Genomic DNA, 24,519 nt, shown 5'->3' on the forward strand with positions numbered 1-24,519 from the left:
AAAACAATACTTGAACAAAATGATTTGAAGTGTCTCTGTGAACCAGCTGCTGACAGACTGCTGCTGCTGACAGACTGCTGCAGGTAACAGACTGCTGCAGCTGACAGACTGCTGCAGGTGAGAGACTGCTGCAGCTGACAGACTGCTGCAGGTGGCAGACTGCTGCAGGTGGGTGGCAGACTGCTGCAGGTGGGTGGCAGACTGCTGCAGGTGGCAGACTGCTGCAGGTGGGTGGCAGACTGCTGCAGGTAACAGACGGTGGCAGACTGCTGCAGGTGGCAGACTGCTGCAGGTGGGTGGCAGACTGCTGCAGGTAACAGACGGTGACAGACTGCTGCAGGTGGCAGACTGCTGCAGGTAACAGACGGTGGCAGACTGCTGCAGGTGGGTGGCAGACTGCTGCAGGTGGCAGACTGCTGCAGCTGACAGACTGCTGCAGGTAACAGACTGCTGCAGCTGACAGACAGACTGCTGCAGGTTACAGCCGAAGCCCCGCCCCGCTCTTTCCGGTTCCGCTCCCGCTCATGGACCGTCTGATCAAACCTGTCTGGTACAAATGAAGAGAGATCAATTATTTTCTGATCCCGCCTAACTTGCGCCATGAAGCAAACGGGTTTTTAATTTTAAAGATAATTTTCCAACTCAAGCAACTTTCAGTTTGTCATAAATATTACTGAAAAATACGTCATTTCTTTACACCAGCGAAGCCCCGCCCCTTCCGGTTCCCCCCATGGGCCTACTTTGATGAACCCTGTCTGGTACTGAATGAAGAGAGACAGATAATGTACTGATCCGGTTTGAATTGGGTCATGAGTCTCACACAGAACCAAAAAGGTTTTTCTGAAATAAGGGCCCATGAGGTCCACCGGAAGGGGCGTGGCTTCAGCTATCTATAGGAGATGAGGTCGCTAACAGTTTTCACCTGCTTCCTGCCTTTATGCTAAGCTAAGCTAAGCTAAACACAACCTGGATCTTGTTGAGTACTACACTGTAACACAGTAACATGTCAGTATCACTTTATGAAAGAAGGAATGAAGAATATTAACAGTGTTTATTTTTCAAATACAAATAAACAATAATTACACAAAATCCCAAAACACATATGTCATATAAAAAACAGAAGTATGTGCAGTACATGACGGAGTTTGAGTCTGTAAATGCTGCAGTTTGTCCGGCTAACGTGGTGTGTGTTGGCAGACGAACATTGAGGTTTGTGGATTAAAACAGCGACAGAGCGATCAGTGAAATTAAGGCAGGTCTACTGACAAAACACGACTACCTTATCAGAGAGAAGTTCAAGGGGCACTTCACCAACAAGATACAAAAAAATATTCATTAAAAGTGAGCTTATGTGTCTTCCATGTCTCGTGTTTCAGCCACTCAACTACAAATCATGTAACACACACATTGTGTAACATTAACACAGACTCTTAATCTATCCTGACCAAAACAATCCATCAGTTTCCTGTGTGGTTTTTTTACCTTCAAGCACTCCTGTTGGTTTCAGTTTTTAAGCTCTCTGTGAAAATCATCTTGAAATTTTCTGCAGATAAATAATCAAATATAATGTAACGAACTGTATATTTGTCATCATCTTGGAAACATGTCAGATGCTTGATTGGCAAGAGAACGACTGATAGTGGAGAAAACATTCAGTTCTGTGACTCCTCGCAAGATCAGTTAATCATCGGGAGGTAACGAAATCCATTTTGATTTTATCGTAGACCGACAAGAGGCATGAGACAAACTGAAACCCAAGCTAGCATCTGTTCACGTTAGCTGCATTGACATTGGTAAAATTCCCATAATCCCTACAGCACTTTGTTTACTTTGCAACAATCAAATAAAAACAACAAGAGAAGAAAATAATGCACGTGGACTTCAAATGAAGCCAGTTAGAACGCATGCCAGCATGCTGTCAAATACAAACGAGACAGAAGAAGAAGAAGAAGAAGAAGAAGAAGTTTGAGTCTGCAGGATGAAGAGCACTTGGATTCATTCAGCCGCCGGATTGGACGGATTACCCTTTAACCCTTCAACCAGAGAGAGCACAGGAGAGAGTGAGCACCAGCCAATCAAATGCAGCGTTCAGTCAAAGGTTTGTTAAAAAGCAAAACCTGTTGAACATCAGACGGATGTGTTTCAGAACAAACAGCAGCACGAAGAAGTTCGTCCCTTTGGAGGATCCCAGATAAAACATAGAAAACTGTCTGAGGACTTTTGGGATCCAAACTTCTCAGTGTTGATTTAAGGTTAACTGCAGAGTATTTAAATGTATCCAGTGTGATCCAGCGTGGTTTCTTAAACTGTCTCTAATGTCTTTTGAAAAACAATCCAGAATTGGCAGATTTCTTAGTGCTTTAAAGTCTGAATGAAGATGACGGGCAGGTAACGCGCTCTGCTAAATGATCCAGATACTGCTGCATCGCTCCACCTGAAACCTGGATCGGGACCATTAGTTCAGGGTGCAGCTGTACAAACGCACAGCTGACTGCCAGGGCTGGGTATCACATGGATCCAAGAGTTTCTGTTCTGATATTTGATATATTATAATACATTTTTAAATGCTGTGACAAACACAGAACATGTTTTTGTAAAACGTTCCATCATCTGAGTTGTACATGAGTAAAAACCTCTAACAGGAGTCGTCCAGGAGGCGTCAGAGGACCAAACCTCATCCACCCTCAATCGTTTGAGACACTTTTTGATAGTTGACAGACACATTTTGGTGGCATTACAGTTTGATACCCAGCCCTAGCAACTGTCGTGGTAACCCTGCTGTGTTCAGCTATCAGAGTTACTAAGGATGGATTTATTTTCTACAGAGGACTGAAATAAACATCAGATCAGAGCAGATGCCTCTCATTGTCAAGCCTGCATCAATTCAGGCATCCTTGTGTCAGCTCATGAACAGCTGATGTCCCTCAGAGTCACAAACGTGACATTTCAATCAATAATAACGTCTAAAAACTCCCTTATTTTGAGCCAGTAGATAGTAGATGAGATGTCTTCAGACCAGATGATGAACCTGCAGGTGCTCCCAGGGAGGCTTCATATACCCACAATCCTCTGCTGCAGATCAGGATCCTGTTCATCCCATTTTTCAGCGGCTATCTTTGATATTTAGCAAAATCCTCCACTTTTTAATCCAGGCTAGCTTGCTAGTTTGCACTGATGGTGAGTCTTCATTACACGGTGTCACGGTCCCCAGTGAGCGCAAATGAAGCTTCTATTCATTTTGGCCAAATATACCAAACGTCCTGGTACTGACATTAACCTGAGCATGGTTTCTGCTGCTCAGTGTCCCGTCCTGTTCAGAAGAAGATTCATGCTCTGTTTCCAGAGTCCGTCTCTTCTCCACGCTCCTGTTCAGGTGTCACGATGAGACCTGACCAGACTCTCCCGGACTTGAGCTGCTCTGTCAGGACCGGTCACACCTGACAGATGTTGTAGTAGACGGTGTGTGCGTGCCTCTCGCCCGCCGAGTCGCCCATCGTCTCGAACATGCAGTCTTTGTGAGTGTGGATCTCTGTCATTGGCACGTCGACGCTGTGGGAGTTGTTGTGAGGAGTCTGTGTACCGTAGGACGGGACCGGCTGCAGAGGAAACACACATGTATTCATTAGCAGGTTCTGCTGCATCAGAGCCAAAGATATCAGAAAAATGCTGAATGTTTGATCAGATAGTTGGTCGACTCATAGTATTCAGTATAAACATAAATGTATATATACGAATAAATACATTTAATATCAGATACTTTACCCAACAGTCATACTTGAGTAAAAGTAAAGATATTACATTAAAATATAACTTGGAGTGTGAAAGTGAGCCATATGAATAGTACTTGAGTAAAAGTCTTAAGGTAGCTGATATTATATGTATTATATGTGTATATTATGTATATTATAAGTATCAAAAGTAATTTTCTCATAATAAATACTTCAGTATCTCTGATTATCACAATCAGTGTTTTTGCTTTTTTTATGATTAACAACATTATTTAATTTAAAATGATTATGCAGAATATATTCTGCAAAGTAACTAGTAACCAAAGTAATCGAATAAATGTAGTGGAGTAAAAAGTACAATATTTGTCTCCAAAATGTAGTGAAGTGGAAGTATCAAGTAGCAGAAAGTACCTCAAAACTGTACTGAATACTGCACATGAGTAACTGTACTTAGTTACATTCCCCCACTGCTGCTGATACTTTCTAACTGAAGGATTTCTGGACTTCTGGAGTGATGAGCAGCTTCTTTTCTAGGATCATGAAGTGGATTTATGGATTTTTATTTGTAAGATCAGAGATAATTATTTTCTCGAGAAGAAACAAGGAATCTAGAAATATGTTTGTCGTGTCCGTGTGTTTACATGTGACTCAGAGAAGAAGAGACATAATCAGCTGCTTAGTGCTTAAAGGCTCTTTATAAACTCCATCCTAAACACTACTGCTAATTAATACTGCTAAATGAGCAGGTGTATCTCTGTTGGTTATTAATGTCGTTTTCTGCCCGACAACAGGGGCCACAGAGGGGGCGGGGCTTGACAAAGACTCAGTAGGATCAAGAGGAGAGTCTGAGCTCTAATCAGTTGGTCCAAACTCTGCTGTGACCTAATGAAACCCAACAGGCATGAATGAAGGACAGCTCAGCGTGATGGAGAGGTGACTCTTATAGAGACTGATATTTGGTTTGGGACAAAATGTTCTCCACAAATTGTTCTGACGGGAAAATAGGTCTTGAAAGAGACAAAATCAGAAGGCATTACTTTGAAAACTAAATCACGAGACAGTACATTAGTCAGACAGACGTTAATGTTAAAGTCTTTATCTAAGACAAACTCCAAATGGTGTCTTTACCTTTCCTTCTCCACTGAGGGGGAAATCTTTCCGACAGAGGTGAGCGATGATTCCCGCCGCCAGAGCGTCGCCCAGGACGTTGATCATGGTCCGAAACCTGTCGCTGCAGAGACGGAGAGGACGAGGAGACACCGTGAGACCAAAACTGCTACTACTCGTCTTTTTACTCTTATAGCTGGGATGTTTTAAAACAGTTGATCGTACTTTCTATGTATCGTATTAAATCACAATGTTCAGATTCTTTCTGGGACTTTATGCTACGACTCAGCTGTAGATACTTGTTACTTTGCACATTCAGACTTAAGATACAAAACATATGATTACCTAATAAAATAAGATACATTTTTCATTCTTAAAATGTTAATTACTTGTAGATAATTTTGGTCCTATAATATATTTTAAATAATACTGTACCAATCAGAGAGAGACATTTCCACATAATAAGTTCTGTCACTTACAGGATCCAGTCGATGGCCACGATGAGTGTGATGTCATCTGGCGGCAGGCCCACTGATGTCAGTACGATCACCATGGTAACCAGACCAGCCTGAGGAATCCCCGCTGCACCGATGCTAGCAGCTGTAGCTGTGATGCTGCAGACAGAAAACAGGCATGAGGACAACAGAAGATGAAGTAGAGTTTAAACTAAACTAAGAAACAGTGACGATCCAGAGCGTCCTGCACTCTCTCTGGTTAAAGATCCTTTTTGGAGATATTATCCGGCTCCCAGGTGAAATAAACCTGGTGTGACTGGACCCTGAAACCAAAACAGACTCTGAAGAAAAAGGTCTGATACTGAAGGTGCCAAATCAACAAGTTCCTGTCGCTCAACTTGTAGTAAATTCTTTCTTTTGACTCCGTTATAGAAGTTTCCATGTCGATATTTTTTAGTTTTTGCAGATTTAGATAAAACTTTTAAATATAATAAAGCTGTTTTGTTGTTCATTGAGTTTCGTACAAAGCTAAACAATGTGTCAAATTAAGCCTTAAGTATGTTTTTTTACATGTGATCTAAATGACGGATTGGAGTCTATCGAGAAACTTCAACTCGACAAAGTGTCTCGACAACGTTCTTAGTCTGAGCATGTTGGTGATGGTTTACCTGATGGTGACCAGCTGTCCAAAGTCCAGCTCATAGTCGTTAATTTGAGCGATAAAGATGGCCGCCACAGCCTCGTACAGCGCCGTGCCGTCCATGTTGATGGTGGCACCCACAGGGAGGACGAAGCGGGCGATCTGGCGGTCCACATGGCAGTTTTCCAACAAACACTTCATGGTGATGGGCAGCGTGGCAGAGCTGAGATGACATTAAAATAAAATAAAAACCTGAACACACCAACAGAAATCCAGCAGGTTAAAGCAGGACTGTCTGGACTCTGACCTGGAGGAGGTAGCCAGGGCGATCACCATGGCCTGCAGCAACCCTCGGATGTAGGAGAAGGGGTTCTTCCCAGTGAGGACAAAGTAGAAGAGCGGGAGGAGGATGAGTCCGTGGACGAAGAGGCCAGCGAGCACGGTGATGCCGTACCAGCCCAGCTTCTTCCCCAGCGTGCTCGGGTCCTGCATGTCCAGGATCTTTCCCGCCACCAGGAAGATGATTCCGAATGGAAAGTACCTGAGAGGACGACAAACATCCTAATGATTGATCTGCTCTGAGAGTCTGAACATGTAAAGTTTGTCCTGAAGGGTGAATGTTAGGAGTTCATCGTCTGAAGAGCAGGAACATGCTCTGTGAACTTCATGGCAATCTGACACATTTTTATCTTTGTGTGGACGTAAATCAAACATTAAGTCATCATCCCCTGGGGATCATGAACATCGACTACATATTTCACAGAAATCCAGTCGATTATAAGTGTTCATGATGTCATTCTGGTCTGAGGATCATTTTAGCGTGATGATGGCACTACAGGACATCGTCTTCTCCAAGTGTCATTAAAGCTTCAACACAACTGTTAAAGCTAAACACTAACGTCTGACTTTAAATTGCTGTGATTGCGTTAATTAATATTTTGATTTCAGCAGCAGCTCTTACCTCCAACTGCCATTTAAGCTAGAAGAGCAGCTAACAGCCAAAGAAAATTTAACAAATGGCCTAGCGTTAATCTACTCTGACAATCAATAGCCTTTAGCCTCATGCTAACATCAGTGTGTACAAAGTGAAGTAAACTAATGTTAGCTGCTGCAATGTGATAAATGCTGTTTAATAATGATTCAATCTGTAAGATTTCAAATTTAAATTAATTTACATTTTATCCATTTTTATTTAGCTTTAAATGTATTTTCTAACATGTTATGTGTACATAACATGTTAGCTTAGCATAATCAGATATTTCATTATAAAACTCATGGATGCTACTAACTCTGGAACACAAATGTCCCTGTATGCAAACAGAAAAATAACTTACACCTGCATTTACAAAGACTGAGCTTTTGCATCTTTAAAATAATTTATCGAAGTTATGTTAGCTTGTGATGCTACAGTGACTTCAGCACTAGAGGTGTTTATAACTTTTTAAAATATTTTTATCATTTATAACTAGTTAGTATTTACTTGGTGATTGATGCCTGAAGAGCTGCTGCAGCTCAGTCAACACCTGCATCCACAAGTCAAAGAGCAGAGCAACATTCAACAGGTGGAGCACTGAGGGCAAAGGTTCACCAAACTGAAGGTCCATCAACAATCCTTAATACTAACAACAGACTTGACTAAAACTAGAAACTGTCTAAACCTGAAAGACAGAGAATATGTACAGCCACTGCAGTTTTAGCAGATACATGGTTTAACAGGCAGCAGATCTGTATGTGTTCAGTGTTCAGGTCTTTGTCTCTGTATGTCTCTGCTGGTTTTAATCTGCTCATGTGCTGCAGCACGATGATGTCACAGCCGGCAGGTTTTCATCAGCTGATCACCTGACAGGTCATCAGGTCAGAACCAGGATCACGCAGCAGTGAGTGAGTGAGACCGTTATGACTCGATAATGATAAACCAGGACCACCAGTCTGTCGTTCATTTTCTTTAACACTGCAAACAAACACATCAGAGCTCAGCCAACAACTTCCAGACGAGCCCAGACAAACCAAACTGAACAGACAAACGGACCAGAGCTCCTCTGAACCGAGCCGGACAGACCCTTGGTCTGTTCTGGTCTGAATCAGTGGATCTGTTGGTGAACTCGCCTCCTTTTCCAGGTTCAGTCGGTTTGTTTTGGCACAGAAAATAATTCAAGGGCATCAAAAAGCATCACTAACGGTCCAGGTGAGAATGTCCCACCCAGAAGCTAGTTCGGGTCGGACCTCCAGTCATTCTCTGGTAACTGCTAGCAACTGTTGATTTCATCCATCAGCGTCCCGGCATGCAAACTCTAAAGATGACAGCATCGTCTGAGGACGGGTTTATAAGTTTGTTCACACAACATGAGCAGCGTCTTTTCAGAGCCAATCATCTCAAGTGACGGAAATTAACACCGCTGACATGGCAACAACATCAGGTCTGTAGGTCGCAGTTAACTGATCATAATATCACCAGTGATAACCAACTTCCCTCTTCTTTGAAAGCATTTCCTGAACATTTAGTGGGAACAGCGTGTGACCCACGTTAACTTATGGACCTGGCATCCCCATCAGTGACTAGCTAACGTCGTATGTGTGCGAGCTACGTGTGAATTTGCCAGGATTCAGTGATGTCGGCGTTCTTTCAATAGGGCAGCAGAGTGAAAGTGATAATGAAGGCACAGACATGACGGACACGGCGCTCTGCTCCTTCCACATTGTAAACATATGGCAGAAGTGGAGGTAAAGTCATGACACTAAAAGCTGCAACGCTGTCTTAATTATTTACATCTGTAATCTTCCTGCTGTCACATGTCCAGTGAACCTGTGTGTTCTCAGCAGTATCTACTGTTAGTACACTGTGTACTGTACACAATACTCAGGGTTAGTGTTTTTTCAGAGTTTTGATCTCACCACACGGCAGCGTTGATGATCTTCATGACGCACTCGTTGATACACTGACAGACGTTGACCAGAGGAGCTCCTCGCTCTCCCATCCTGCCCAGCAACAGACCTACAAGCAACACGTTATTATTACAGAGTGTCTGAAGCCTGAGCAGGAAACAACTGTCAATCAAAAGCACTGTGGATCGTTCAGGGTGAGGAAGCCCAGAATGCAAAGGATTATGGGTAGAAGAATGAGAGACACTGACTGCTGAACACACATTTATAAACCTCACAACACCTGCTGTCAGGTTCAGAGACATAAACTTCAGGACTGAGTCATTATTGATCCGTATTGATCAGTAACCTTCCTGCTCACCCATGGTGGCGGAGAAGATGACGATGCCGAGGACGTTCATCTGCTGGCTGCTGCCGGGACTCGTCTTGTACATGATCTCCGGAGGTGGGGTCAGCTCCAGGTACACCGTCCGACCTTTAGGGTCGCTCTCATCGGGGACGACGTAGACGAAGTTGGGCTGGATGGTTCTGGTCGGGACTTTGAGGATGGGAATCAGGTCTGTTTTGTACTGAAGAAACACAGTCGGTTTGTTAGAGGAAGTGAAGTTCGGGCAGTTGTGAAAGTGAAGAGATTTATTTGTTTTATGTGTCTCACCTGCTGAAACGTGGCCTCGATCAGATTAGAGGGAACCATGTTCCTGTGGAGGGAACAACAGACACATGAGAACTCAACACAAAGCAGATCAGCTGAGTTTAAAGGTCCCATGTTGTAGAAGAAGATTATAAAGCAGGTCCATGTTCTGTAGGAGAACTGTTAAAGTATCAACACATGGTCATGGAGACATTCAGACAGCTCAGATTCAGAAACTGAGTCTGTAAACGAGCCGTCAGGAGTGGGCGGTGCCTGCTCAGGCCTGCGAGAGCTGACCAATCAGAGCAGACTGGAGCTAAACCTGAGCGTTCAGTCAGAGGGTGAATAGAGGAGCTGCAGCACTGGAGAGTCTGAGTAAAGTATTAAAGTATTAAAGCATTAAAGCAAGCAGTAGAGTCCAAAAGTCTGAGACCACGTTGAAAATCTCTAATATTGTCACATAAAGTTTGAGGATTCAGAAAGTAAATAAATAAGTCTAGAACTGTTCTGATCATAGCGGGTCTTTCTGAGCAGTGCTGGGACTTTAAAACACTTCACAGGAACTGGATCAGCTGTGTCCGACGCACAGGAACGAGCAGAGGAACATCCAACAGCTGATTCTAATGTTTCCGTCAGATTTCATAAGTACGGTGGCCCTGACAGGACAACACACTGCACCTTCAGAAGAAATGCACACAAACAACAGGTGCTGCTGACAGACGAGAGTCTCTGACGTAACGCTGGACAGCAGGAAGGTAAACACATGAATCAGGAGGGAAATGGGTTGTTGAGATCAGCTGACCTTCACGGGGTCAGAGGTCAACAGGATGATGACGTGTTGCTCGTGAGGCTGATTGAAGAGCGCGGTCTGCCAACGTGCCGCAGCAGAGATCATTGCATCGCACCGCCACTGACTCGGTTAATCTGTCACTCATCCCTGCAGGATTACTAAAAATATACTAATCAGCCCGGCGCTAATTGGATTGATGCGTGTGTGAGAGTGTGTGTCGGTGTGTTTTCTACGATTTGGTGATTTAAGTGTTGACTGACAGCCGCCCGTGGGACGTTTGGAGATTAGTGTCATTATCAGGATTTGATTTTCTTTATCTGTTTATGTCAGAAAATAATTAACATCCTGCCATCGTGACTGAATTTAGTCTTCTAAGGCGGATCAATTCTTCCTGGAAAGACAAAGAAGCTCACGAGCAGGACCGCTCTGTCGGACCCTGAAGTGCCCCGGTTTCCTTCAGAGGACTTCAGGACTACATTTAGAGAACTGCAGTTTATATACAATTATATATATATACATATATATATATATTTACAGCACATTATACTGAAATGTGTAAGATAAAGTGAAATTGCTCCAGATTTAAAACATGGATGAGTAAGAGGCTAACACACTGTTGATTTATACAGAAGATTATTGACTGGAGAACCAGGATCTCTTCAGATATTTGCACGTAAAGCATCAGTTAAATGAAACTATGAGTGAGGGACGGGGAAAAGCAGACACTGAAAAACCAAATGTCTTTGTGACGACTTACAAATCAGGGAGTGGACGTAGACTCATGTCCAGATTATATAAAACCTTTCAAGACTCTTCACATTCAAACACCCAGCATGTCAAACGTAAACGGGACAGAGAGGAGGAACCAGCTGGAGGGAAGCACCATGAGATTCTTCACTAGCTGCTCAGAAGAGGCATCGACGTTATGTTGTTTAATGTAACCAAACATTATCATTTATTTATGGATTGCCCAAAACTTACATGTGTCTGGAAACTGTATTTCAAATCCCTGTTCCACATGATGCTCTGACAACATCTCTGGGCACTAGCAGGAGGTGGTTACAACCAGAAGCTCCAACATGAGAAGACTGGTGAAAAATTGTTCATGAACTTTACAAATGGAGCGACTAAATAAATGAATAACTGAGACGTGTTGTTCTTCTGTTCAGATGTTCACTGGTGTTAAACGTGAAGTGAAAGAAAGAGCAACGGATGGAAGAAAAGCTGTGTGAGTCATGACTTGGTCCAACTATCAGAGCGACGTTGGTATCATTATGTTTTATATGTTAAGAACTTTATGTATTTAATTGTGTTTGACCTCCCTGATAAAAATAAAAAGTCCACATATAAGGTCAGTTTGATCGAGTCAGCTGATCGGTTCAAACATCTGAGACTGAATTTGTCTCATTTAACTTCGAGCTCCAGTTTTTATCCATTTAAGTGACAAACAGCTTCACAGACAAACACACAGTCAAAGACATGAAGATCAGCTGACTGGACTGTGATTCATGATGATGTCATCCTCAGGCTGTGGGTCAGTTATGTGTTCATGTCAACATGGAGGGTCGTCACGTCACTGGCTCTGTGGGGTCAGAAACACTGACACCTGATGTATCTACAGCTCATGACTGCTGATGAAGACATGACTCCAGAAAAAGAAAGAAGACACTTCAGAGAGGAAGTTAACACCTGAGTCTTTTCCCCAGATGATTGACAGGGCTGAGGCCAAACCGGACTGAATATCACTGATGAGGCTGGATGAGGTGTTGACCTCTCTGAAGTGTCTTCTTTCATTTTCTGGAGGTCATTTCTTCATCAGAAGTCATTAAACGTAGACATATTAGGTTTTAGTGTGTTTCTCCATCAACTCGACTTCACTACAGCTGACACCAGTCTGCCCAGTGACGTGATGAGCCTTCATGCTCTTTTAGCTTCCTTGAGTTCAACCAGAAACTCTGAAGTATCTGACTCATCATGGCTCTGATCTCCACCACCAGCATCACTCTGCACAGGAGCCAGAACCAGCGATCGTCATCACTAATCGTTCAACAAATCTGATCCAGTTCACTCCAGCGACAACAAACTGAACACAACTTCACTTTGTTTCATCCTCCAGATATTAAAGCCTCTCCACACAACAACAACAACAACAACAACAACCACCACCTCTGTGCATCTGTACAGTACTCAACTTAGAGACGTCTTCACATTTATTCTTTTGTCCAACCAACAGAACCAACAACAGCCTAAAACTCAGTCAGTTACAACAAAGAAAAGCAGAAAATCTTCACGTTTAACAAACTGGAACCAGAAAACGTTTCATGGTTTTCTTTGAATAACAGAAACCAAACGTCTCTCCGACTCAGACTCACCTGATGAGGTCGAGCAGGGCGTCGGCCGAGGTCATGACGGGCCCCCCGCCCAGCCGGTTACTGTCCATCTCCGTCCCGACGCCGGGCTTGATGATGATGACGAGCAAGATGCCGACCACCACGGCGATGAAGGTGGTCCACAGGTAGTACGTGACGGTCAGGACGCCCATCCGACAGCACGCCTTCGACTCCATCGACGACAGACCGGACATCAAACTGCAGACAGACAGACAGACACGCAGACGACATGTTTAGCCTAGCTTAGCACAATAACTGGAAGTAAAGGGGAACTGCTAGCCTAGCTCCTCAAAGAGAAAAAAATAATGAATGACACGAAACACAACTTTACTGTCCATAAAACTACATTATTATCTTTGGACTAATGCTTATTTCATTGTAAAGTATTAACTGATTAATTGATCAGCTGTTTGGTCTCTACATGGTGAATGTGTTTCATGACATAATGTATGTTTAATAACAGCTGATAAAGACCTTTACACTCATGAGCTCTGATGAAACCTTGTGAGATCCACACGCTGAGTTTCCGTGTGCTGCTCACGGACTCTTTGACAGGTGGAGGCAGGGATTGAACCAACAACTCTAACAGTAGTAAACCAGCTGCTCTTCGTGCTGAGGCCCAGCAGTACTCAGGAAACAGAAGAATCAGCTCAGAGTCATCAAGTTTACCTCCTTCATTCGTCTCTGTGGATCGTTTCCTCATGTTTTATTTCTACTGAAGCGTCTTTATGTTTCCTGGTGTTCGGCAGGACGTCGACCTACCTGGACGTGATGAGAGGAAGGATGAGCATCTTCAACATCCTCATCAGCAGCTCGCCAGGAAACGAGAAGTAGATCTTTGCCTGTGGTGAGAAAAAACACATCATTATTTCAAAATAAAAGCAGGACTGTGTCCAGAGAGAAAAAACGTAGCATCCAGTTTGTTGCTTGACAGCATGAAAGAAATGTGTTTTTCACCTGTAAAACACCTCTTAAAGTTTAGACTTCAACTTTAAAATGTGCAACAGTGAACACAAAGCCAACAGCTGATTCATCAACAAGCAAAACATGAGAAACATGACACGCAGACTTTTGCTGGTCTGAAAGCTTCAGCTTCTCCTCCGTCACCACGAGCTCAACACGTGACAGCTACTTAGATGTTTAACACCTCAAGACCTTTTAATGCCGAGCAGCTCCAAAACACAGAAGACACGCTTCTCTTTTGACAGAACAACAACAGTGTCGTCCTCTGTCCTCTGTGGTTCTGTCCTCTGTGGTTCTGTCCTCCGTGGTTCAGTCCTCCGTGGTTCAGTCCTCTGTGGTCCTGTCCTCCGTGGCTCAGTCCTCCGTGGTTCTGTCCTCCGTGGCTCTGTCCTCTGTGGTCCTGTCCTCTGTGGTTCTGTCCTCCGTGGTTCAGTCCTCTGTGGTTCTGTCCTCCGTGGTTCAGTCCTCCGTGGTCCTGTCCTCCGTGGTTCTGTCCTCCGTGGTTCAGTCCTCTGTGGTTCTGTCCTCTGTGGTTCTGTCCTCCGTGGTTCTGTCCTCCGTGGTTCTGTCCTCTGTGGTCCTGTCCTCTGTGGTTCAGTCCTCTGTTGTTCTGTCCTCTGTGGTTCAGTCTATATTCAGACGTGTTCGAGTCGGATCAAAACTTCCTGGAAAGACGGCTCACAGTGAAACTGGACTATTTTTATCCAACAGCTCAAAGACTGTTTATTATTGACTGTATTGTTTGTTTAAAGGTCTAATCTAAAGGCAGAACTCACAGAAAGGTGTTTGTACTTTCACTGAAGTAAACAATAAGAATACTTTTTAACAATATAAGATTGAGAGAAGCAGTAAATGTTAATTTTAGATCAAGTTCAGTTAATTATTTAATTATTTCCTGCCAATTTTATCCCCTGACATAAAGTCTGAATGCTGCCTCAAAGCCTGAATCCTCTCTCGACTGTTGTTGACCTGAAGGAGGTCAGATGAAAACAATAAACACAGGACTGTGCTGTTGATCTGCTGTCCTGTGTCTGATGGTTTCACCCGGTCCAGTTTCAGTGTGTCTCAGCGGGCAGAGGAGACACAGAGGACTGTAAGCCACTCAGTGAATGACAGGATTAATGAATGAATTTGGACCGGCTGCAGTCTGACTCTGCTTCTGTTTTCTACGAGAACAGCGTGTACCTGCACGGACTTAGCGGGTCGATCGAGCCAAAGTATCAACGCGGACGCTCAGTGTGTCTCCCTGACGTCCGACCGACAGGCTGAATGTTTGTCATCCTTAATAAAACGATTACGCAGAATAATCTCTCAGTATTTGAAACCTGCATTGTTTACGTCCATGTTCTCTGGCTAGCAGTCCTCTTTGACTCTGTTAGCATGTTGCTATGTTTCTTTTCTCTTCACCAACTGACCAACGATCTGTGATCTATGATGTCATCTGTGATCTATGATGTCATCTGTGATCTATGATGTCATCTGTGTTTATGTTGGTGAGTTTCCAACTTGGACGACCGGTCCATCACACTTTTCAATGAAAGGCACTTTTATTGTGGAGAAATATGTACAGCAGTGACTGAAGAGAGACAGCTGATGTATTGATCCTGAGACAGCTGATGTATTGATCCAGTTGAACTGGGTCATGAATCACATGATGTTTGTCAGTTTGTTGTATTAAAGTCAAACCTCGTGTAGTTTTGTGTTAAAGCGCTCAGTGAACTACATCGTCTCATCAGCACCAGAACCAGAACCAACATGGAGCCAACTGGGTCAGAAAAGCTCGTAAACAAGATGAACATCACAATAAACCTGCTCATACTGACAACTGCAGTTCTGGTTCTGGTTCAGTTCTGTGAGCTGCTCATGTACAAGAGCAGCTCTACGATGTTTCAGTCAGGAGACGACGTCACCAACGACTCTGTCGGCTGTGACGTCTTTATAATGACGTCACAGTCTGATGACAAACTGACAAACATCATCTGTGAGATTCAAACAGGATCAATACATCAGCTGTCTCTGCGTCACTAAAGCTCTGATCAATAAGGTCCATGAGCGGGAGCGGAACCGGAAGGGGCGGGGCTTGTGTAGCCTAGCTAACGTGTTAGCAAATACAAAAAGAACCTGTCTCAAAATGTGTAAGCTAACTGACTGTTAGCTAACATAAACAAACCTGAACTGTTAGCTAACTTAAACAAACCTGAACTGTTAGCTAACATAAACACAACTGAACTGTTAGCTAACTTAAACAAACCTGAACTGTTAGCTAACATAAACAAACCTGAACTGTTAGCTAACTTAAACAAACCTGAACTGTTAGCTAACTTAAACAAACCTGAACTGTTAGCTAACATAAACAAACCTGAACTGTTAGCTAACTTAAACAAACCTGAACTGTTAGCTAACATAAACAAACCTTGTAATTGCCCATTTTCAGTCAAATGGTTCGGCTCAGAACAAATAACTGGGCCCAGGTTCGGTCACCAGAATCTTTGTTAAAAGCCTGAGCAGCACTGACCCGCTACAGTTAGCTCATATATCTGAGCCTGTTGACAGCCTGTGAGATGAATACGTAATAAAAGCAAAGTGACGGGTCCAGTCCGCTCTCAGCTCCGCTCAGCTCGCTGGGTTCCGTCCTCAGCAGCCACAGAGGCGGGAAAGCTTTCAGGTTACAGTTGTTGGATTTATTGTTCTATAAATAATCGATTCATGGACAAAGTAACAGGAAGTGAACATGTCCAACAGGTGAGACTGTTCAGCTAACCTATCAGAGGACATTTTAAAAGGAGACAGGCACAGGTACCCCTCCGGCCCGGCCCGGCCCGGCCCGGCAGGTGAGTCGTACCTGTGTGGACAGCTGGGTTCCCCTCAGCATGAAGCCCAGCGTGCAGCCGGTCAGCACGGCGATCACCGACAGCGTCAGCAGCCCGTTCCTCTTGCAGAAGGTCCGGACTTTCCTCCCCAGCTCGTCCTTCAGCGTCACCCGGAGGAAAGTCTTCACTCGGTCCCCCATCGTCCTCCCCGCGGCCCCCGGGACATACGAACTGTGCTCGGAGCGCGCCTCCTCCTCTGCGCCCGGTAACAGAAGCTCCTCCATGCCGGCCAAGTCTGTTCGTCCTGTCGGTGTCTCTGGCAGGGTGACAAACCTGACAGAGCCGGAGACGAGCTCACCTTCTGCAGGGAGGGATTAACTCATCACGGCCGAGCCGAGCCAACTGCAGCCCGCGGCCCGCTGCAGGCGGCCAGCTGGACTTACCGGCGGTAAGAGGCTTACCGGAGGAATAACACCTCACCGCTTTGTTTGGACTCTGGGCCTGCTGCTGGTCCTGGATCTGCTGCTGGTCCTGGGCCTGCTGCTGGATCTGGATCTGCTGCTGGTCCTGGACCTGCTGCTGGTCCTGGATCTGCTGCTGGTCCTGGATCTGCTGCTGGATCTGGATCTGCTGCTGGTCCTGGGCCTGCTGCTGGATCTGGATCTGCTGCTGGTCCTGGACCTGCTGCTGGTCCTGGATCTGCTGCTGGTCCTGGACTTGCTGCTGGATCTGGACTTGCTGCTGGATCTGGATCTGCTGCTGGTCCTGGACCTGCTGCTGGTCCTGGGTCTGCTGCTGGTCCTGGACCTGCTGCTGGTCCTGGGTCTGCTGCTGGTCCTGGACCTGCTGCTGGATCTGGATCCTGCTGTCGCCGTTCTACTCAGTGTGAAGGACTCACTCTTCAGTTTCCTGCAGGGAACCTCCCAAAAGGATTAATAACGTTGAGTCACACTGTGAAAATACTCAACTACAAGTAAAAGTCCTGCATTCAAAACCTTAGTTAAGTAAAAGTAGGAAGTATTCAGATTACTTACTTAACTGAAAGTATGATATACTCAAGTACTGATTCTGACTGTTATTAAGTACAATTATGAGGGTTTAGTTGAAGTACACTTTAAGACTAGTCTAACTTATTACTTACTCAAAAGTAAAAGTATAGTCATGGAGCAGTAAAAGTACATTTACCCAAGTACTTGTACTCAAGTAACTTTGAGATACTTGCACTTTACTTGAGTATTTTCATTGTCTGCTACTTTGCTACACTACATTTTGGAGGCGAAGTTTGTACTTTGTACTGTACTGTAGTCCACTACATGTATTTGAAAACCTAAGTTACTAGTTACTTTGCAGATGAATTGATCTGCAATCAGCTGAAGATCAACACCGACTCTGACCATCATCCTACTTCAGTACATTTAATATCAGATACTCAAGACTTTTACTCGATTAATATTCATTTAAGTTACCAAAGTAATATTTTAGCACTGTCTTTGTGTGACGCAGCTCTGATCGATCACTGTGACGCAGCTCTGATCGATCGCTGTGACGCAGCTCTGATCGATCACTGTGACGCAGCTCTTATCGATCGCTGTGACGCAGCTCTGATCGATCACCTCACAGCCTCATTAAAACTGCTGGATTAACTCAGAGATGAGCGGAAATCCACACTCTGACTCTAAAGTGTGTCAGTAAACAATCAAACTGGTGCACTCATCCAGTCAGAGCAGGTAGAGGCTGGCATCACGCCAGGTAGCAGCTGTGACGTCATAACTCACCTGCAGGTCGAGTCCAACACTGCTCACAGAGACTAGACGCACCTGGACCGCCACATGTCCACCTCAGTGTGTTACTGACCCCTGGTGGTCGAACCAGGTAATGACATGAACAGACAGCAGCTTTAATGGTGAAGTACTTTATATTCAGCTGGGTGACGTCATTTCCCCCCAGGGATCAATGAAGTTTTGCCTTAACCTACAACATTACACCATCATGTTGATTATCGTTTGTATTATTAATCTGACTCTGCAAACTCAGTGTTTCATCTGAGCTGCAGTGAAGTACAACTCAGCAGAAAACGAGTACCTTAAATTGTACTAAAGGAGCAGTTCCCCTCAAAAAGGAAACTCCAGTCATCATCTCCTCCATTCAAACTTTGACGAATTAGCTGTCAGCACTTCCTGTTTGCAGTGTACTCATGTATGTACAGACGACTATCACTGGATCACTTCGACACTGAAGAAAACTTAAAAACGTGATGTTTCTAAGGCAAGTTCTGCACATGTGAGGAGCGTCTTTTTTGAGGATTTCTAAGCAGATTTATGGAGTCGGCTTTAAAAAACGGGTGTAAATAACATCTTCTCACATCAGTTTGGGATCTCGGAGCTTCTGGAGAATATGTTCTGGTTCCGGTCCTCCTACGACCGCAAACATTTGAGGAAACACATTTTCTGACATTTTATAGACCGAACAACTGATCACTTAATTGAGAAAATAATCAACATATTAGGGAGGAACAAAGATATTCACATGTCTGACAGACACAGTTAGAGAGCAGCTGGTGAACAAAGTGAAGCGTTCAGTAGTTAAAGAGAGATTTCCTTCAGGAGGAGGTGGAGACCAAACACCGAGCTACAAGAGAGAGAAGACTGAACACAAACTCAACACCTGAACGATCATGTTGATCTGTGACTGCTGCTGTAACACAAAATAACCAAACGTCTCGTAAATAACAAGTCTGATAATGATCTGTTTAATTTCAGCAAACACAAGATAAATGAGACGAGATGACATCATAAATACAAAACTGTTCAACATCACAATATGAACACAAACAACGATGAAAAAGTCAAAAAAATAAAGATGATGTGTACACAGAGATATGGATCACCTTCAAAGGCTCCAGTGTTTAACAGGAAACAACTTCATATGTATATAAAGTATATAAATATAAAGACGACAGAAAGTTTCATTGAAGAGAAACTTAACATAATAATATAATATATATTATCCTCAAATAATCCTGCACGACTACTTCTACTTTTCTATATTTTATATTTATGTGCTACACTTTTGTACTTTTACTCAAGTAAAATTATAAATGTAGGACTTTGACTTGTGATCAAGTATTTCTACTCTGACTACAGTGAAAGATGTTCGTACTTCTTCTTCCACCTCTGGATTTTTGGTTTCTAACTGTTTCTGACATGGAGGAGGTGACTTATAAAAAAAGAAGTGATGAGGAAATGGAAAGAGATCAATTATTTTTGGCAGTAAAATATATCTTTAACCTGATGTGTATTTGTTACCTGCAGTACTTCACTTCTGTCTACAACGTTAAAGTTCCTCAGAAATCTGACTTTTCTTCTCTTTTCTTCACTGTGCACATTTAGTTTTAACACCAACCTGCTCGAGTTCACTTTTAGTAAAGGTTGTTCAGTGTATTTATTTCTGTCTTCAATCATTATTTCAGTATTTCGTCAGCTTTGGTCACATTTTCAACAGCTCCAGGTGACCTGAGTACACCTGTCCTGCAGCAGGGTGAGAGGTTTAACCATTAGAGGGCAGCAGACACGAGCTTTCTCAGGTGTGTCACGTTACTTCAGGTTTCATCTGAGAAACATCTTCTCATCACTGAGCTTCATTTGTTATATTTCCGTGTAAACTGTTTGTTCGTCACAGACCGGTCAGGTTTCCTTTACAGGAGATGTTCATCCAGCTGCTCCAGATGCTTCTGCCTCTCACAGCTGGACTCTATGGAGTTATGAGTTTTCCTTTGGTATCGCTGCATGTGTCACTTCCTGTGTGTCACCACTTGATGAAGACGAGTGCGGCGAGCGTGGTGTAGCCGAGGATGAGGAAGAGCACCTTGAGCAGCCGGTCCTGTTTGTCGTCCAGCTCTCGGGACAGAATCTCAAAGAAGGTGACAAACAGGAAAGTACCGGCGGCGAGTCCCTGCAGCACCACCGACACCACGGCGCCCGCCAGCGTCTGCGCCGACTCGATACCCATCCCCACCAACATCCCCAGGGGGATCATCAGGCTGACTGTGACGCCCAGTTTGGCGGCGTCCTTCATGCCGAGCGACGCCTTTGCCACACTCACCCCAAGCGCCACGGCCGCCAGCGTCTCGTGCACGGCCACGCCCAGGTAGAGGCTGCCCAGCTTGGCTCCGTCCTCCTGCAGGCCGAGCGCCAGCCCCTCAAACACCGAGTGAGCCGACAGAGCCAGGACCAGGCTGGCCAGCCGCAAAGGCCCCGCCCCCGCCAGCTCGGCGGGGCTAAAGTGTCCGTGCTGGTGTCCGTGGGAGTGGCGCCCTCCACCGCCTGGTGAACCCCGTGCCGAGGAAATGAAGGGTGTGTCGTACTCTGAGTCGCTGCCGGCCTCGGAGCCGCCAGCGTTGAAGGTCTCCAGGTCGATGAAGGACGGTTTCTCCTTCCTGAAGGTGAGGATAGTCTGCTCCACGAAGACGGTGAGGAAGAGGCCGAGCATCATCATCGTCTCCGCCAGAGGATAGTCGCTGCTGATCTTCAGCTGCTGGAACACGTCGGCCACCTGAGAGAGACACAACACATCAACTGATCCAGCTGGAGACTGAGCTCGCTCCGTTTTAATGAGTCTGAATCCACTTAGCAAAACCAAATCCGTCTCTGATCTGTAATCACTGTTGCTCCATTTGTTGTAAGTTCACTCCTGTCTTTAACTTCTTTATCAGACGTGTGTGCAGCTCGCTCTTCTTCATGTTTCTGCTTTGATTCATTCTATTATTTCATTTTGGTTAAACATGAACAAAAATGTATGTTTCCACTGATGCAGACAACAAAGACAGTCAGTTAATACATAAAGTGAGACGCCACAATAAATGTATGTGTGTGCGTGTGTGTGTGTGTGTGTGTGTGTGTGTGTGTGTTACCTTGTCTCTGACTGCAGGCAGCAGAGCATTGAAGCATGTTGCCAGGAAAACGCCTCCTCCGAACGAGTTACAGAGAGACAGAGCCCTCCTGTATCTGTGCGCCTTGTCGTAGTCGACCAGCAGGAGGCGCACTGGGACCAGTACGCCAGTCAGCATGAGGCCAAACAATCCCAGCAGGCCGAGCAGCTTGCCCACCAGGATGTCCATCCTGAAGCTCTGCCCAGCTCACGCTACAGTGTCGACAACAGCCTCATCACGCACACCTCCGTTCTACTGGTTCTACTGGTTCTACTGGTTCTACTGGGACAGACAGACAGAGTTGAGTGTGAGATGCTGGTGAGTGCAGAATAAACCAGAAACACATACAGAGGTCCAGTTCACAGCTGACATGAACATCCGTCTGAGTGACCTCAGTGATGTGATGTCACTTCCTGCTCTATATGAAACAAACCCGTCCATCACTGGGACAAACAGACTCCATGTTTCTACTCAAAGACAGAAAGAAGTTCATGTTACAAAAAACTTTGCAACTAAATGAGTTGGTCTCATTGAACACCTTTAAAGGGAAACTGGATGACATGGAGGCTGAAAACTCTGGCTGCAGATGTTTTGCCTGAGGCTTTTATTATTTTAGCTGATCTTAAAATGTTTGCTGTTTTGCTAAGTGTTACTAATGTGTGTGTCCATCTTGTCTCTGTGTGTATGTATGTCTATGCTGCTGCCTGTCTTGGCCAGGACACTCTTGTAAAAGAGATTTTTAATCTACCGGATTAATCTATTTTACATCTTTTCCTGGTTAAATAAAGGTTAAATAATAATTTAAAAAAATGGAGAACATTTGCTGAATTTACAAGAAGGAACAAATAAGTCAGAATCAGTCAGAGACAGAGTTTCACACAGTTTATAAAGTGTCTCCAACTCAACAACTCACTAAACTGACACATTTGTTAAGGGAGTCTGGTGCTGTGGTGACTGGTTCAGTGGTTGGATCAGTTAAACAGACAGTGTGATCACAGACAGCTGCTGCTGACTCTGGCAGGTTAACAGAGACCAAACATGTCAGTGACATCACAGTGTGTGTCAGTGACATCACAGTGTGTGTCCAGTACCAGCCTGTCTGCTTCTGTGTCTAAAGTGCTGAAGTCTTACCTGCCAACATTTAGCAGCTGTTTGAACACACTGTTTACACTGATTTCACCATTTACACTCAATTTATGAAAGAAGAAACATTTTATTGATCTAAACATGTCACATTTTACAAACACACTAACCAGTAACCAGTATAGGCGACTTCTTTGTCCCCAGACTCCCTTAACAAATGTGTCAGTTTAGTGAGTTGTTGAGTTGGAGACACTTTATAAACTGTGTGAAACTCTGTCTCTGACTGATTCTGACTGATTTGTTCCTTCTTGTAAATTCAGCAAATGTTCTGCATGAACTTCTTTCTGTCTTTGAGGAGAAACACGGAGTCTGTTTGTCTCAGTGATGAGACACGTTAATGTGAAGTGACGGAGCTGTCTACATCATATATAATAATATAAGTCACATTTTATACTGTGGTATTAGTACTTTTACTTAAGAACAGGATCTGATTACTTTCCTCCATCATTACATGATGTGGCTGAGGAGGAACCGAAACACTGCTGCAGCAGAAACTTCTCTACAGTTTTAAATTGAACAGAATAAGAAATAATCAGATTTTAGCGTCAGAGGCTTCGGAGTGGACCTTCCGGTCTGTGTGTTTGTGACGATACAAACGTAGTCTGTGACATCACTGACGTCACAGACTGATGACCCTGGGCGGACTGACGCGTTTATTATGACTATTGTTATTATTATTACGAGTTATTATAATGTCGTCACTGCAGGAGACAAACGTCAAACCCGCCAACGTTAACCGCACTTCCCGTGAGGAACTTCAAAATAAAACAATTACCGTGCTCCTCAACTATGATTAAAGATAACTTACAACATATTTTACCATCTCTGAGCTATGGCTTCAATCTGTGTGGTGTCATTATTTTCTATGTATGGTTCAACCTTTTCAACTATACTGACAAGTTTTTTTCTTTTAGTGCGACAGAAAATCACCCAACTTCCGCTACCGTCCTGGCTAACAGCTGCTAGCTTGACAGAATTGCTAACATTAGCTAGCCGTTCTTAAGTTAGCACCCCGGCGGCTAAAGAAGCTAGCTACCAGCTGAAATCTCCAGTTATGAAGCACAGCAGCTGTTCGTGTCTGAGTCTGTCGTCACAGCAGAAACCTCAGCGCAACATAAAGATATTAAACGCCACAATATAACTCGTAATAACCGTGTTTACCTGTCCGACCATCCGTGCGCTCTGCAGCAGGTGTATGGAAATACTTCCTCATTACGTCACGCATTCCCTGCGCGATCATAGGTTGATCTGCTAATGACGTAGTCAGATAAATTAGAAAAACACTTGAGACTCTATGTGGCGTTTTATTCCCAGTATCATGAGAAATACAAGCAGATATATTGACTTCATTAAATTAAAATCAAACTTCATTTGAAACCGGAAGTTTGACAAAATAAAATCATAAAACTCATTGGCTGTTTCTGTAAAGTGTGGAGGCTGCTGTGAATATTTTCATTGTCTGATAATCAGTGGCTCGTCTGTTTCATACACAGATCTGACAGTTATGATCGTGTTGCCATGGTTACATCATACCTGGTGACAGAGTTGCGTCTGTGGATCTGTTATAAAAAGTATTTGAATGGTAGAAATATTTAATATCTGTATTTCCTGAATAGTCATTAGCAAGAGGACAAGGTGAGGTTGTTTCTGATTCAAACTTTACAGAAGTGACAGAAACAAACAGGAAAAACAAAAGTCAACAATAAATGAATCTGCATCATTAAATACTGTTTTCATGTCAACTACAAACGAGTTCAGGCATTAATATTCATTCACAGGTAGTCCTCCCTCCTCACAGAGGCAGCAGCTCTGGTAAAACAGACCCGCTGTGAGAAGTGATGAAATTAAACTGATCATTGTGACTTTTAACATAAAGCACATCTGCAGCAGCCTTAAAGGAACAGTTCACCCAGGAATGTAAATCCAGTCATCATCTCCTCCCTCCATGCTGAAGGAAAGTCAGGTGAAGTTTCTGGAGCTTCTCAGTAAAACAGCGTCGTGTCTGAAGTGGGTGCACAAGCTTGACCGCACGTCGAGGGTGCAAATAACGTTTTG

At 44.1% G+C, this 24,519-nt stretch overlaps 2 protein-coding genes across 6 annotated transcripts; both read right to left on the reverse strand.

Moving 5' to 3' along the window:
* Positions 1-1,036: 1,036 nt before the first annotated feature.
* Positions 1,037-16,833, reverse strand: LOC311258245 (excitatory amino acid transporter 5-like). Of its 3 annotated transcripts, none has more exons than XM_084354382.1 (11): positions 16,427-16,833; positions 13,384-13,463; positions 12,604-12,819; positions 9,466-9,508; positions 9,172-9,379; positions 8,823-8,922; positions 6,238-6,471; positions 5,959-6,153; positions 5,315-5,449; positions 4,857-4,959; positions 1,037-3,596 (listed from the first exon to the last, which is right to left on the reverse strand). In XM_084354382.1, exons 1-11 carry the CDS (start codon positions 16,676-16,678, stop codon positions 3,432-3,434), a joined length of 1,731 nt encoding a protein of 576 aa, XP_084210508.1. In that variant the 5' UTR covers positions 16,679-16,833; the 3' UTR covers positions 1,037-3,431. The 3 variants fall into 3 exon arrangements, with proteins under 3 accessions (XP_084210508.1, XP_084210510.1, XP_084210509.1); XM_084354384.1 differs by lacking the exon at positions 16,427-16,833 and adding an exon at positions 16,100-16,123; XM_084354383.1 differs by lacking the exon at positions 16,427-16,833 and adding an exon at positions 15,998-16,091.
* Positions 16,834-19,127: 2,294 nt separating this feature from the next.
* LOC311258651 (zinc transporter ZIP3-like) lies at positions 19,128-23,691 on the reverse strand. Of its 3 annotated transcripts, none has more exons than XM_084355132.1 (3): positions 23,626-23,691; positions 21,304-21,594; positions 19,128-20,945 (listed from the first exon to the last, which is right to left on the reverse strand). In XM_084355132.1, the coding sequence occupies exons 2-3, from the start codon at positions 21,508-21,510 to the stop codon at positions 20,199-20,201; spliced, it is 954 nt and encodes a 317-aa protein (XP_084211258.1). In that variant the 5' UTR covers positions 21,511-21,594; positions 23,626-23,691; the 3' UTR covers positions 19,128-20,198. The 3 variants fall into 3 exon arrangements, with proteins under 3 accessions (XP_084211258.1, XP_084211260.1, XP_084211259.1); XM_084355134.1 differs by having other exon boundaries at positions 21,304-21,582; positions 23,626-23,673; XM_084355133.1 differs by having other exon boundaries at positions 21,304-21,585; positions 23,626-23,662.
* Between the last annotated feature and the right edge of the window lie 828 nt (positions 23,692-24,519).

This window comes from Pagrus pagrus (genome assembly GCF_965226575.1).
Source record: "Pagrus pagrus genome assembly, chromosome: 6".
In the NCBI taxonomy this organism is placed as follows: domain Eukaryota; kingdom Metazoa; phylum Chordata; class Actinopteri; order Spariformes; family Sparidae; genus Pagrus; species Pagrus pagrus.

What these genes read in the sequence shown, in the direction of transcription:
- LOC311258245 (XM_084354382.1), bottom strand. Translation starts at nt 16,678, where the DNA reads ATGGAGGAGCTTCTGTTACCGGGCGCAGAGGAGGAGGCGCGCTCCGAG. An exon ending in GCCCTGCTCGACCTCATCAG is followed by an intron (nt 9,509 to 12,603) that starts GTGAGTCTGAGT and finishes TTCCCTCCACAG; the next exon opens with GAACATGGTTCCCTCTAATC. An exon ending in GGACAGCTGGTCACCATCAG is followed by an intron (nt 5,450 to 5,958) that starts GTAAACCATCAC and finishes TTCTGTCTGCAG; the next exon opens with CATCACAGCTACAGCTGCTA.
- LOC311258651 (XM_084355132.1), bottom strand. Translation starts at nt 21,510, where the DNA reads ATGGACATCCTGGTGGGCAAGCTGCTCGGCCTGCTGGGATTGTTTGGC. An exon ending in TGCCTGCAGTCAGAGACAAG is followed by an intron (nt 20,946 to 21,303) that starts GTAACACACACA and finishes TGTCTCTCTCAG; the next exon opens with GTGGCCGACGTGTTCCAGCA.